This window comes from Portunus trituberculatus, chromosome 15 (genome assembly GCF_017591435.1).
Source record: "Portunus trituberculatus isolate SZX2019 chromosome 15, ASM1759143v1, whole genome shotgun sequence".
NCBI lineage: Eukaryota > Metazoa > Arthropoda > Malacostraca > Decapoda > Portunidae > Portunus > Portunus trituberculatus.
Window position 1 is genome coordinate 13,972,682 of NC_059269.1, and position 15,947 is coordinate 13,988,628.

General features: G+C 39.0%; 2 protein-coding genes across 3 annotated transcripts in view; one reads left to right on the plus strand and one right to left on the minus strand.

Moving 5' to 3' along the window:
- Positions 1 to 8,140: 8,140 nt before the first annotated feature.
- LOC123504014 lies at positions 8,141 to 10,835 on the plus strand. Of its 2 annotated transcripts, none has more exons than XM_045254221.1 (6): positions 8,141 to 8,278; positions 8,918 to 9,057; positions 9,510 to 9,625; positions 9,811 to 9,954; positions 10,182 to 10,303; positions 10,450 to 10,835. In XM_045254221.1, the coding sequence occupies exons 2-6, from the start codon at positions 8,928 to 8,930 to the stop codon at positions 10,568 to 10,570; spliced, it is 633 nt and encodes a 210-aa protein (XP_045110156.1). In that variant the 5' UTR covers positions 8,141 to 8,278; positions 8,918 to 8,927; the 3' UTR covers positions 10,571 to 10,835. The 2 variants fall into 2 exon arrangements, with proteins under 2 accessions (XP_045110156.1, XP_045110157.1); XM_045254222.1 differs by having other exon boundaries at positions 8,214 to 8,278; positions 8,940 to 9,057.
- Positions 10,836 to 11,775: 940 nt separating this feature from the next.
- The window catches only part of LOC123504015, a 58,456-nt gene continuing 54,284 nt past the window's right edge, over positions 11,776 to 15,947 (minus strand). The window contains exons 2-3 of the mRNA XM_045254223.1: positions 15,915 to 15,947; positions 11,776 to 15,264 (exon numbers count right to left, since the gene is read on the minus strand). The exon at positions 15,915 to 15,947 is cut by the window's right edge and continues 138 nt beyond it. Of these exons, the coding sequence (XP_045110158.1) occupies positions 15,044 to 15,264; positions 15,915 to 15,947 (254 nt within the window). The 3' untranslated portion in view covers positions 11,776 to 15,043. The remainder of the gene's footprint in view (positions 15,265 to 15,914) is intronic.

Sequence of the window (15,947 nt, forward strand, 5' to 3'; positions counted from 1 at the left end):
GTGGTTGCTTGCATTCATGTACCAAGTAAAGGTCATCCTTATATACGGGTAGCTGGGAAAAAGGGGTAATATTGTACGTACTACGTATGAGATTTACGGAGAAATAAAGCACCGGGTTCAGATGTTGTAATACGTTATGAAGATATTGTGGATGATGTTTGAAGTGAAATCCGTTTTGATGCGAGAATATCTACGAGATTAATGCAGTTCTTAAGGATGTTTGTAAGAGAAATTGTAATAATTGCAGTGGAGAAGGCAACAGAAAGAGTTGTGATTGTTACTTGTCGGCGCCGTATCGAACACCTTATGTATAGATATTAGTTTTGTTAATTAAAGATAGAAAAAACCTTTGACTATTTATAGCCAGTAGCTAGACAATTTGTGCAACGTCGTGCAACAGCTCGGAGCACGACATGGTGGCAGCGGTGGGATCTAAATGTTGCACAAATTGTTGCATTGCAAAAAAAAAAAAAAATATATTGCCAAATGTTGCAAAGTGTAATCTTGGAATTGGCGCAAGGGACAGTCATATTGATGGAAGATTAAAGTAAATTGGTTGAAAGTGCACGAAGTAGCTGTTGTCAACATCAGAAGTGGCATGGTTATTATAATATGAATGCATATCATTATCACTATTTTGTCTGAAGCTGAGTCGCCCGTGACGATCATAAGGTTTGTGTAAAATCCGTAGATTTTATTTAGTAATTAATTTCGATATTCATTAAAGATCATGTTGCGTGTAAGAGGTTATTCTTTCAAGTGGATGCTTTAAGGTTATATTTTGATTGGACGATATCTGAGTAATATGTTGTACGGTTACCTGTCGCTTGTTTCACCTAAGCCTTTACAAATCAAGGGGTAAACGAGGAGTCTTATTAGCGGGAGAGAAATGCGACAAAATATGAGATATAAAGAGTTTTAATAAATTATTTAAGGTTCGTCTACATTATAATATGTGTATCATAAAGTAGTCAATGGAGTAACGATAACTGAGTGTCAAGGGCATAAATATTACGGATATGCGGCAAAATTCACAAAGGTAGACGAATTTGTTGTCGTTATGTGAAGGAAACTTATCATATATAAGAGACGTGACATATAAGGGTAATTTTTTTCACACGAGTGTCGACTGTCAGAGGACAATAGCAAGGGGTGTAAGCATATATTGTGGTTTATAGCAGGAAAATATGAAGTACTGTGTAAGACGATTTTAATTGCCCCATAGCGATAGAGACGAATAAAAAATGTGTAAATTGTATCATGTTTGGGAGTTCGTCGGATTATAGATGAAAGAATATTGAAGGTTCTGATGAAGGATATGGAACAAAAAGTGAGTGTCAAGTAAAAGAGGGATATTGTGTGTAGTTGATGCAAGGAATTTTTCCGTGAGAATAGTATATGAGGAAGAAGATATAGTATGAGGGAATAATAGAAACATAGTAGAAATATGATTGAGATATACATCACTGCGGTTAAGGTTTGAGGCAAATATCAATATCAGAAGTATAGAAAATAAAGAAGAAATATGACTGATATATGAGGTAAGTATTAAAATGGGATATCTATGTAAAAAGTTAATAGAGGAAATAACTGGAGAGTGTTAATATTGAAGAGAATCAAGAGCAGAGAAAGACATTTTGTTGTTACATATTGATCATACGTGTATTGTGAGTCTCTTGGGTTAATGAAAGGTAGATGAAAATATTTAAGGAGAAAAGGAAACGGTGAGTTGCGGGTCAATTTTATGAAATGATGGCAGGATATAAAGATGAATTAATATATACATATATTATGTCGAGTTGAGGATGCTACCACGTGCTGGGTAGTAGTTGAGTTGAGTAGGTAACACTGTTGTAACAGTGCTAGTTCATGCAATTGAAGGTTGCTGGCTAGATCCTAGTTCACCTTACAGTTTCTTTTCTCACCACCTTAAGGTTACTTGCCTCCCTCATGTCTTTTCTCTCTCAGTGGGTTAATTGAATATAAAGTAGTGGAGTTTTTAAGCGATAAGGTGAGAAAAGAAGCAAAATATATGTTAAATGTTCAAGTACATGTGTAAGGCAAGGCCAACCTTCAATTGTTCACTTCAGAAGACGATTGTTGTTGTAAAGTCATGTTGGATAACATCATATTAGTGCCCGAAGTTATAAGTACAAGAATTTATATGTGAATTGTAGTATATGTAGCTACTTGCTTAAGGCGTTAGTCAGTTCATAAAGCCGATATGAATAACATCAGTAAAAGCAAGAATAAGAAGTAAATTAATGTCATTATGATACTATTGTGGCTGTTATAGAAACAATATGAATAACATCAGTAAATGCAAGTATAAGAAGTAATTTACAGTGTTCTAATGTGGTTATAAGTATTGAGAACAACTAGGTTGAAATATAAAAGAGTACTTTCGAGATGTTATACACATTAGCCAATATGCAAATATAAGTAGCTACGGAAGGGCAGTAAGTTGGGCGAATGTTATTGACATTGATATGATAATATCATTGAGTCAGTAATATCGTTGAATGTGAGGTTTGATATTCGGCAACATGAGGTATATTTATGTCATGAAGAATATAATATGTGGGTTGCAATATTGTGTGAGAGGAATGTTTAGGAAGGAAAATATTGGGAGGACTTAGATACATATCTATACTGCGTGAGGGAATAGGTGTGAGGAGAATATATATCTAGGAAGAAAGGGATGAAGATGGATATTTGGATTAGAAAATATATATTGATATTTGTTAAGAGGTAATTAATAATGAGTTGAGGAACATACATATCAGGAAAACAATGTGAGGATTGAGTCAAGGAAAATATATATCTAGGAAGAAAACGAAGTGGGGATAGATATATAGGTTAGAAAAAAAAAAACTTAATATTTGTTATAAGGTAATTCATATTGAGTGAGGAAAATATATATCAAGGTAAATAATATGAGGACTGAGTCAGAATTCATATGTCAGGAAGGAAAACATATAATATTGCATTGATAATTGTTAACAAGACCATCATAGATCAGCTTGACATATGAAAAGGAATTAAAATTCATGAGGTTAAGATCTTATATAGATAGACGTAAAAATCGATATTGCAGAGCCATAAGGATGTCATTCCCGGAACTACACTAATAATGTTAACATCAGAGTAAATATGATAGTAAATATGATATATATGTGTAGTAAGGAAACAAGTGTAAGTATGAAGGTTGATATAGAGTGAGGTAAAACGGAGTAAGCACATGATATTAAGACATTAAAGTTGCGAATTATAATGTGAAGAAAGACGCGTCAAACATATCATTCCTTGTGTGTACATTGACTCTTGTGCCTAGCAACACTTGAACACTTCGTGCCAACCTAGGGGCATAAGGCGTGTACAAGTGGTTGTGATCAACTAGGTGACAAGTTGTTTCTCTCTGGCCAGAAGTAAATATTAATATACATTATGTGAATGCCGGTCTGGGGATTGCCGATTCAGAAGAGTGGGGGACGCCCTGAAAGCTTCGTTTCGACAGTACCCGGCATGGTAGTGTTGAGTGATACACAAGGATATTAGTGGGCCCACTAGTGAATATGTTGAGTAAAGATATCTATCCATGGATTGATTTTAACATGTGCATACTCGAGTCAAAATTAATACATCAAGAGTAGTCTGACTTATGAATATAGATGAGAGGATGTGAGGTAAATATGAGATATGAAGGCAAATAGTAAATACCAAAGTAAATATATGAATATATGGTCATGGGATGTGGATTCTGGAAAGGTTACGATGAGGTAAATATGAGATAGTGAGACGAGGATATTCATTATATTAGAAAAGTTGCTGTGAGGATATTGAGTATATTAGAAAAGTTTGCTGTGAGGATATTGAGTATATTAGAAAAGTTTGCTGTGAGGATATTGAGTATATTAGAAAAGTTTGCTGTGAGGATATTGAGTATATTAGAAAAGTTTGCTGTGAGGATATTGAGTATATTAGAAAAGTTTGTGAGGATATTGAGTATATTAGAAAAGTTTGCGGTGAGGATATTGAGTATATTAGAAAAGTTTGCGGTGAGGATATTGAGTATATTAGAAAAGTTTGCGGTGAGGATATTGAGTATATTAGAAAAGTTTGCGGTGATATTGATATTGAGTATATTAGAAAAGTTTGCGGTGATTGAGATATTGAGTATATTAGAAAAGTTTGCGGTGAAGATATTGAGTATATTAGAAAAGTTTGCGGTGAAGATATTGAGTATATTAGAAAAGTTTGCGGTGAAGATATTGAGTATATTAGAAAAGTTTGCGGTGAAGATATTGAGTATATTAGAAAAGGTTGCGGTGAGGATATAGGAAAAGGTGCATATGCATATATACGTCTGTGTAGGTCATGACTGTATTGGGCAAATATTATTATTGAGATAGCAACTTGATAAAATAAGATGAAGATATAGTGAACATATGCAAAGGTAAAGTGGTTATACATGTTCCGAAGGCAGAAAACTGGCGACAGTGATATTGATATTAGATTAATATGCAGGCATTTGAAGGTTTCTTGTTGATGAGGACGAAGATATATGACTAACATGGAAGTTAAGGTGTCTCTATATAATTTGGAGGGATATATGGCGATCTGGAAGATTTTATAGAGATTAGGATAAATGTATAGTAATGAGTGTTAATGAATGCCTTTATCTGTGATTTTGACGATATATGTGAAATAAGGGGTATATCTATGGGATTGAAAATAGATACAATGTGAGATGTCGTACTTAACACAACACAGGACATTTGGTTACAAGTCTGAGTTGAGCTATCGTGATATCGTAGGAAATCATCAGTGGTTTCAGTAGCTTTCACTTGATTATATAACATTTTAAAGGAAGATTTAAAGTTAATGCAAGGATTGTAAAGGTAATCAGTTAACGACGATAATGAGGAAAGAAGAGCTATTGATGAGGTATCAAGCGAAAAATATATAGAAGGACATTACTCCCCATCTTATCGTTAGCTATATGGTAAGGCTTGAAGGTGAAACAAGACGAAAATATATTAAAGAAATACGATATGGATGTTGACTATCAAGAGATTAAGATGGACATTATATAATATGATGTAGTTAGGAAAACACTGATATGAAAGGAGTACAAGTTGAAACTAAATAATGAAGTAAATATTAATGTTTAACCTGTGGAATACATGGTGTGTTTCTTGTCTGTGTGCTGGTGATGATACAGAACGGTAATGGTTGAGTGTTTTAACAGCAAGCTAATATATTTTTTGTATTTTGATTTTCGAGTATAGTGCGTATATTACATATAAAGATAGATATCGTGACTTAAGGTGAGAAATAACAGCGTATTCCTTACACGGCAACTCAGAATCAGATTTATTTCTTGGTGTGGTAACATTTTCACAAGTGATGGATTTTCCAGTGTTTCAAGTGCTTATATCAACATATTACGTGGATCTGAGAGCAGCTATTTCTTATTGCAAGATTAATGCAATCTATATATCAGTACTTCTGAATCCATTGCGTCAGTTCATTTTCGACATCGTGATATTGTGCATGCTTACGGGATGTAATAATTTTTCTTGTGTTTTCTGTTATTTTGTATGAGACGTCACCCTTATCTGAGATAATGAGATAGTAATTCCTCCATATTTATGTATACACTTAGAAGTTTCACCATGTAATATGCTTTTAATAGTGATGTATTATGACTGCATTGCATACTTGAGTTCCAACTTACTTCTATTGAGAAATTCTGACGACACCTGAACGATGTCTACAGATGCTCTCCTTGATTGTTTCTGTATCTTGTAAGATGTTGATATATATCCTCTGAATAATATTGATATAATTTGGGATAATGAGCTGATTTCTTTTACAATCTATGATATGATATACACTCCTCCTAGTTATGGACATATATATGCATAATACTATGATAAATGTTGTCATAATTCCTCTGAATAACATAGGTATGATTTGAGATTGTGAGTTGATTTTATATGATTAATGCTGTATTTATACTACCTAATGATATATTTTCCTCCTAGTTATAGACATATATTCATATCAAAGTAACGAGTATCGACTGCATTGCCATATCTTTTCCATTACCTTGCTTTGTGTGTTGACATATCTTTTCCACTACTGGTCAATATCATGATCTCTCCTGACCATATATATATATAGTTAATTATTCTCTCTGCAAAGCCCTTTTGTGAATATTGAGGTGCAGACGCATTTTTCTAATATATGCCTTCTTAGCAGAAAGTATTGGACCCATTGCCCTACATTCCTACGTATATAACATAGCTGGCTGGAGACTTGGATGCTGGCTAGAGGACAGGGGTCTGGCGGGTGCTAACATGCTTCATGGGTGGGGAAAGTACCGCTATCAGGTGCGCGGTCGCCCAAGCCCTCATCCTTCCTACGGGAGGCATGCACACCCTGCCCACCCACCCACCCTTCCTACATTGAATGCGCGGGACGCGCATTCTGAGGGGATGTTTGTCAGATGCGCACATCATAAGTGAAATATGAAAATATAAGAAACAAGAAATAAAGATATATGGAAGTATGCTAGTTCGCCAGTATGCGGTGTGTAACCGTATCCAGCCATAAAAGAGATTAGGAAGGGCAGGAGGGTCAAAAGGTCATGTAAACATCCGGTGGTAGTGTTGTCGTCTTGGATGTTGTTCGTACCACACGTGGAGTTCATTTGAGCTTGTACTTGATTGGTGAATGGTACATTCTGAGGGGCGTGTTGTGTGGGTCAAGACACGCCCCATAAGTTCCTGAAGGAAATTGTAGAGGTTTGGAGGCAGAGAGAGAGAGAGAGAGGAAGCAGAGAGGACAACCGCGGCTCTAAGCGGGCCACCCTCGGCTGCATAGCTGAGGGCGGCGTTTTGTACTTCATATATAACCAGTAAGTGGAGCTTATAAGTTGCAATGCAGTCTTTGAGGTAAATTAGAATGGAGGAAGAAGCATGATAGGAGGTTTAGGTATTATGTGGTATTAGTTTATTATGGTTTATGTGGTTGTACTTTGGTTCATAATGACGTCGTTATATACTTGCGTTTTCATCTATGAGTAAGGGAATTTGTATACGGCTACCTACGTATGTGCATGTGTGTTGCTCTGACGAATAAGTTACATAACATATTTACTAGTGTGTAATTGTGTACGAAGTTAACGTGGTTCCATGTATGGGTACCAAGAGAAAGAGATTATTTGAGGGAAGTCACTTGTGTGGAGATATCAATATTTGTCATTATATTTCGGTGGTGTTACGTTGTCATTTTGTTGAACGGAGTCTGGTAATTATATGTGTATGGTAATATATTTGGTGGTACGTCATGTGGTTGCTTGCATTCATGTACCAAGTAAAGGTCATCCTTATATACGGGTAGCTGGGAAAAAGGGGTAATATTGTACGTACTACGTATGAGATTTACGGAGAAATAAAGCACCGGGTTCAGATGTTGTAATACGTTATGAAGATATTGTGGATGATGTTTGAAGTGAAATCCGTTTTGATGCGAGAATATCTACGAGATTAATGCAGTTCTTAAGGATGTTTGTAAGAGAAATTGTAATAATTGCAGTGGAGAAGGCAACAGAAAGAGTTGTGATTGTTACTTGTCGGCGCCGTATCGAACACCTTATGTATAGATATTAGTTTTGTTAATTAAAGATAGAAAAACCTTTGACTATTTATAGCCAGTAGCTAGACAATTTGTGCAACGTCGTGCAACAGCTCGGAGCACGACAGTTATCCAAGAAGAATACCAGAGAAAATGGATATTACTCCTTTGAATGGTGGACTAGTGTAGAAATGAATTTACTGGTGCGCTTGTAGTATATAGTAATCAGTTGTAGTTCTCTCTCTCTCTCTCTCTCTCTCTCTCTCTCTCTCTCTCTCTCTCTCTCTCTCTCTCTCTCTCTCTCTCTCTCAATGAACGCCAGTGAAATCTATTACATTACATTATATAAAAGCATCCATTATTTAAGTAGTATAATGGAAGTTATTAAATTCAACTGTCTAACTTTATTTCATATGTTAAATTTTTTTATTTATCTATCTATTCCTTTATCTATTTATTTATCTATTCATATCAACGTGTTCTGTGTTTCAAGTCATGAGGATTCAATGCGTTTCAAGTGCTTCTGAAGCATCCCAACGATCTCTGCTCCAATGTGTGTGTGTCAAGGGGTGAACACTGCGGAGACAGGTAGTGCGTGCTCACTCTGTGCTTCGTCAAGAATGAGGAGGTGCAGGTAAGGGAATGTGAGTGTGAGATTGGTGGTGCTTTCTCTTCAACTCCAGCTATAAAGATTGGCTTTAAGTTGATATGTCTGCCTTAATGACCTTGTGCAGTCCATAGGCATTAGTTCCAAACCTTTCCTTTTTTAATGTGAGTGTCAGTGGAGTCGTGAGTTATAGAGACGTGTTTCCGGGCAGACGTGGCGATGTAAGTCTTCATCTTATCTCGGACCATGATGATGTATCCCTCAATGTTACGCAGTTCTTTCACGGATTTGCTAGATTAGTCTGCAGCAGTGAATGTATGTTGTTCTCTTATATCATAGTGAGGTCTTTATTATAACAATTAATTGTGTGTGTGTGTGTGTGTGTGTGTGTGTGTGTGTGTGTGTGTGTGTGTGTGTGTGTGTGTGTTTAAAGGAGCTTAGATGTAAAAGAAAAAAAATAAATATAATACATGAATAATATTTTTTGATAGCAGAACATCTTTATTGCTATTGACATGTTCACATTTCACCCATGTAAGGTACTGGGGTAGTCAGAAAAGACTCTTGTGTTATAGCTTTCCTTTGAAATTGCTACATATTTTCAGGCAAGGTCATACTTTTAACCCGATGTTCCTTTTCTGTACATACGACATACACATGACTAAGACGTTCCTGAATGACCATCAAGCGGTACTGTGCTGTGCTGGTGGTGATGGCGGTGGTGGGGATGGCGGCGGGAGCCAGGCCACGGCAGCTCATTGTCTCTGAGGTCTCGGAGAGGGAAATCGTCTCTGAATCACTTGATGGTATGATGTATTTTATTTGTTGACGTTAATTTTTGAGGTTGTATTTGTCATCATCATCATCATCATCATCATCATCATCATCATCATATCTATATTCTTGGTCTGCATGTGACTCCTTTTTTAATGGGGCGTCACTACCGTAAAGCGACGCACATCAAAATTGAATCCCTCAATTCTTGGATTTGAATCCGACACTTAGTCGAACTCGATAACACCCATATTGCGATGAGCCGAGTGGATATTGGTTGTTTTTACTAATTTCTCATCGATATACGAGTATTAAGTTCTCAATATCCTGCCCAAAATTATATATAATCAAGCTGTAAAATCTAGATACGTGAATTGGAGGGATGGAATATCTTAGTTTGTTAGGTAATTACTGCACGTGTTTCATATGTTGCTTATAAGGTATAACTTTATTGTGGTATATAGCACGTTCATTTTGTTTACAGTGTGGAACCCAGAGAACGGCAAGTCAAGGCCTGAGAATCGGGAGGAGACTCAAGGCGCGGCCAGCTCCTTACCTATCCTATCTTTCCTCGAGCCATGGACTTCCGCCATCACCCAGGTAGGAGAGACAGCCTAATGAACTGACACACATCATGTATTTTTAGATACGTAACGGCTCTAGTGTTGTATAATCAGCGCTTGCATACAGTAATAGATTGCATAGCATTGGCAGTAACATCATATACTTGGCTTTACCATTCATTTGTACAGTTTGTGTTACGCAATATTGTATTCGTCCATCAGGTACTGTCCCTTCTCCCGGACCTCGCCAGTGTCGCGGTGCAAGTCCTGAGCTTCGTCGGATATTTGGTGGGGACAGGCCTGGGGGCGGCGGGGACCTTGAGTATGGGCACCAGGGCCGTAGAGGGTGTCGGGGGAAGCCTTCAGGTAAGACGAGATCCCAGTGACTGCTGTGTTAAGTAAGCTTTGTGAAGGATAAGATTAATGATTTGTTCATGAGGAAACCTAATGCAACTCTTTTCATACAGAACTTTAAAAAAAACCCTTGTCATAATAGCATATATCCTTTTGCAATCGTTTTATTTAACCTTTGTTCAATTACATTAATCATCATTCACCTCTCTTCCTCCCCCTGATTCACTGCGGCGAGACAGTCAGTCTCGCTGACCTTGCCTCATGCGTTGTCGGTGGTGGTGGTGGCGGGCATGTCGGTGCTGATGCTCTTACCTGGAGTCTACGACTGGATACTGTCCCTCATCGCCTCCGTTGGTTTAGCGTAAGTAAATCAATCCCTCTTGAGTGCATGCCAGATATCTCTGAACTATTCACAAGATAATTACGTGGATGTCGGTCATATGTTGAATTGCATCTGTTATTATACGAATATTAAAGTTGAGTGGTGTGTGGTGCATGTGGAGACAGGATGGCTGGCCACGTGACGGCGTCTGTCAGAAGCCTCGTAGATGAAAATAGTCCATGGATAACACTCGTGGACAACACTTCTCTCTTCATTCGGAAGCTCCAGCGGAACTTCAAAACGTGAACATTTCAACACTCAATCGTTTTACTCAGCAGCTTCAAACTTTGTAACTTTGTAACTCTGTAACGTCCTGGTGATCCTGACAACATAAAACGACAAATTCTCTTCGTTAAGTGACAATGATATTCATGGTCTATTTTTCAAAACTTCATTATCACCGTAAAGTAGGCAGGGAAGTGTGACAGGACAGAAAGAAAGACACCGCTGGAGTAAAAGAATAGTAGTATTGAATGAATAAAAAATGATAATAATGGGGCGCTTTGTTAGACTGGATGTTTCACTTTCCTCTCGCTCTTGTTAGAAAGGAAGAAGAGTTTGACTATTCACAACAGTAAAACCACAAAGATCCACTTAACAATGAGTTTTAATAATAACTGGTAATAACACTGGATTATTGTTTATTAACTTACTGCGTTTCGTGTTTTTATATGTTCAACAGCTTCCTTTGAAAACCTTTTCTTCTAATTGTCTCTTATTATCAACATTTATCGTTTTACTTAACTGCGTCAGGTTGCAGATCCCTGAAGAAAGCCGCAATGCCTGTTATACTTGCAGATACATTTCGTTCTTGACATCTGAAAATTTTGTTTGTGTGCACGGAGACATAACACATGAAATGCTTTGAAAGCCATCTGCATTTAATACAATTTTCGTTCCCACTCGCCAACTGACACATAGAAAAATTCCTCCTCCTACTGTACCTACCTGTTGGACGGGGAGGAGGTGGACGTTACCAATGCTATTCTCATGATGCATCCAACATGCTCAAGAAGGAGATGAAGTATTAACATTCATAAGGTCAACCCATGCTTCTATCGTGATTTTCACCAAAACTGTTATTATCTTTCTACTTTGTTATTTACAATACCCTACAACACTTTTTGTTAATCTATGCTGTGTGTGTGTGTGTGTGTGTGTGTGTGTGTGTGTGTGTGTGTGTGTGTGTGTGTGTGTGTGTGTGCGTGAGCATGTGCGTTACGTCTTTCAGGTGCACGTCTTGTTTTTGCTGTTCAGCTTACTAGTTACCTGGTGATCCTCGCTGGTGTGGTCTCACTAACTCACTGCCTGGCGCAGCGTGGCGGGCAGGCTGAGGGCGGGCAGGTAGTGGCTTCATCTCGGGGTGGGTGTAAAGGACCATCCCTCTACGTCCATCTAAAGACCCCCAACCGATCAAAAAATGCATGCCAGGATGATCCATACTAGTCTAGTTACCTATTTAGCTTTTATTTACATGCAAGAAAAGAATAGTGTTATAAAGAAAACAGTATTAATATCTGAAACTTCAACGGCAATATGTTACACTTTTACAGGGGATGGTCTTTCTCAATTGATACTTCTCTGTTACGAAAATATCTTCCAATACAAAATAGTATTTCACAAGATAGAGTCCAACATTACAATGAACAATCAGAACAGCAATGGCACAAATTGGCACCGACGTCACGTTTTCAGCGCGTCGTGCCGACGACCAACCGCCGGCACAGCCTTCTCTCGGTTACGGACGCAAATCTGAGACGGAATAAAACTAATATTCTCGCCCGTCGCTGGATCCTTGGCTGGACTCCGTTGGTGTTGTGGTTCGTGTACATGTTGAGGTATCTCAGTCTAGTGTACAAAGTGCCTCCTAAGTGTGGCAGAGAGCCCACGCACGCAAGGGTTTGTCCTACATCCTACCACACACTCCCATGGAAACGTACCTTTGCATACCTATCACTTTCAGTACCTATTATTCGTTGCATACAATGTCTTTCATATCAGTGACAATTATTTACTTGACACCAAATACTCTCGACATAGCGTCCAAGTTTGGGTCATGTTGCGAGCTTTTAAAGAAACTAAAGTTGGTCATCTTGAGTTAGTGTGTTGAGGGACACGCCTATGAGGCGCTCGAGATTGAAAATTGAAGATCGTCGTTTTCATCAAGTTGAAAACTCTAAAAGTGATCAGAGTGTAGATTTTCTGTAAATTTGTGAAAATATATATGTACATTTCATAAACTTAATTTAGCAATATCTTACGTGTGAACAGTCACAATGGTGACGCTGTGTTGGAGGTCACAGGTCAAGAGACTCAACTCGGTCGCCTCAGGGTGCGATCGACCCGCCGAGGCCCACCTGATAAGGACACAACCCTTACTTGCTGACGAGTTAAGGTCGGCTGTCATCTGATTCGTCAATACCGTTGCTATTTTTGCAGTATTTCCAGAGAATTTTTCATAGTGCTTTCTCTTAGAGCTCCTGGAGAAAACGAAGCAAGTGATCTGGGACAGTCCCTGAACATGTCAAAAACAAACGCTTTACTTCATTTAATCACCAACTTCAGTTTATTAGGCTGATGCCATTAATGTGTGAATCTGTCTAAGCTCGGACACTTCCCAGAGCCGACCGAACTTGCTCTCCCTGTCTTAGTACATTGTCTCTGCGAGTTTATTTGATGAGATATAAGAATAATACTAGACACATCAAAAATAAATAATTATGGCTGTCTTTTATGAAAATCTTCATGGCTAGTAAGATAGTGTGACTAACTTCATCATGGCTACCTTTTCATTCACTCCATACCTCGTCACAATGAGCAAAAACAGTTCCACCTTTTCATTTACTCTTACCTCGTTACTATGAGCAAATAAAGCTCTTATCCCTGCTGAGGATCCATTGATAAAAGGTTTCATGTTAGGTGTGATACATTTGGCGGTTATAACCAGCCAAGAATAGTAACTCGATTTTGTTTTTGACATCTTATAAAGGTTGTTAGGAATGTATAGGACATAAGGTTTTTCTAGTCATAATCATGATTTATATAGTCTGTCCAGCAGTGTGACTTAAGACATGGCAGGTGTTGGCTATCCTTCTTTATTAATGGGGCTGCTCTTTTGAGACTTTTAAGAGGCACATAGCAATGAGACAAGTTGTTCAAGACTGCTTTGGGGCGACGTGCTATTTCATTTCATATCTTGGAAGATGGGAGTCCAAAGTTTGATTTAAGAAGAAATAAAAAATATATTCCCAAATAGAGTTATAAGTAATTTGAATTGACCCAGTAATCAGGTTGTTAGTACTGAATCAAAAGGGAACTGCACAATTTGTGAACGGACATGATAGGTGGAACTAGGTAATCATGCTTGATACTGGGACTGCCACTTGTATTTCCGGTGGCTTCTTGCAGCCTCCCTTGTATTGTAATGCTTTGCTTGTCCTTTTGAATACCTATTTACTAAAGCCTGCCATTTTGCTGTCTTTTACGAATAGTACAATGGAAAACCTGACCGATGTCAAATGTAAGCCTCCCATTTTCTTTTATGTTTCTCCCATCACAAGACCGATTTGAGTGGTGGAGCTTGGAAGGGCCAGCCCACACCCTGCCCCCCCCCGACGCCCCGCGACACACTCTTATTGCTTCCTGCTAACGCACATCTCGCCTCCCGAACTGTGTTATGTTTTCTACTCAGTAGAAAAATAAAGAGAGAAAAATCTTGTGTCTACCATCCCACGCTTCCTCTTCTCCACCATAAAATTTTGATTCTAACCTCCAGGATTAAGACGCGATCAATAATGCGGTTGGCCTCGACGAGGTGCCGCTGAGGCCGGGTGGGGAAGCACGATGTCCCTGTCATTGCTGTGTGTCGACCATGGCGTCACGGCGAGAGTGGGTGGCACGGTCGTTAGATAAAAAAAGTATGACTCGAAGTTTCGCTCGTTCTAACATGACTCTCACTTGAGCTGCGTCATCAGAAAAAAAAATCAATTGAATATACAGTATTGCATTGGAGTGAGGTGATCTAATCTACAAAATTTTGACTCAAAGCTAACATCAACAAAACTTAAATCAACGCATATATACGCCCTACATTCATCTGTCGCAACAATTAACAATTACTAGATTAAATCTACACTATATGGAAAAGGCGTTGATTCTTGCGTAATAATTTTATCTACAGTGAAGGTTCTGACTATGAGATCACAACTGTGCCCTTGAGCTGTCGCTTGCCGGCGACACTACGGTATTAGACCCGGCGCCGCCGGCCTGGACTGCCTGACGGAGGGCCAGGCTCGTGATGCCACTCGGCAAGGGGATGTTTATCTTTCACCGATAGAAGCACGATCAGTGGCTCTTGCCTTTAATTACTGAAAACAAAACAATGATTCGTGGAAAAGCGGAACCATTTTTTTTAACCGTTTTTTTTTTAATTTTACACCTGGAAGGTCTACGTTTGTGCCTCATTATCTTCTAGGGGACTAATGTGCCTCCACTACCATCTACCACGGGAATGGGGGGAGGGGAGGAGTGGCGGAGAAGGGGAGGGGGGACGCTGAGCAGACAACACAGCAATAACCATAGCATGGACAGAAAGAGACATATTTGGAGGAGAAATGGAAGAACGATTACCTGTGGGAAGTGAGGGAGACAGAAGTGCACCGGTCATTTAGAAAGTAAACGTAAAAAGAGGGAGGAAGGGGAGGGATAAGGACAGGAAGGCTAGTATAGCCCCCTCAGGACGGCGACAAGGGCAGGGAGGGGCAGGAGGAAGGCGGCGACGGAGGGCATTGAGGCGGGATTGCAGCCGTCTTCTTTGCAGGAGCAGACCCACGTGCGAGTGTTGTAGCCGCTCTTGTAGTAACAGCTGCTTGACTCGTCCTTGGTCTCCTCCTTTTCCATATAGCCGCAGTCTCGGTGGATGCGGTTCTCCGCTGGGTGTTCTGCAATACAGGAGAGCGTAAGCAATGTTTGTAATTTGGCTTAAGTTTTTTTTTATTTTTTTTATTAATACCATGCGGTACTTTTTGGGGTACCTCCTATCTCAAAGCCCACCCGCTAGGAAACCGTTGCCCCGAGAGAAAGCCCAACCCACACTCGGACCGTGGACAGGATTCGAACCCGTGCGCTTGGAGAACCCTCGGACCCCAAAGCACGCATGGTTCCACTGTCCACGGGAGCCCCTAATTACGTAATGCGTGCTATACTGTCACTTCTACATTCCTCTCCTTTTGCTGACTCCTCAGTGCTGATAATTACGTTAATGACTTTGCTCCACTACCTTGGTGTTGACGAGAAGAGGTGCGTATGTTTGCAACCATTACTTTTTTTTTTTTTTGATAAATTGTATTGTCTGAGCTGGAAAGTTATATATTTGTTGATTATCTCTGTGCTCTTGGAAGCTTGGTCAGTGAATCATAGCTATTCTACATAAAGCAGTGCTTTATTTTATAATTATGACAAATGTAAATCTACATAGTTGGCCGTTTCTTATTTCAAATATCAGTGTATACAGTTTGGGCATGTCTCTTTCTACGCTGCTATATCCAAAACCAAGGTGTGCATATCTTGGCCTTGACTCAGAGAAACTTACTTTCGCCGAAGTCCATATCGAGGTACATGTCAA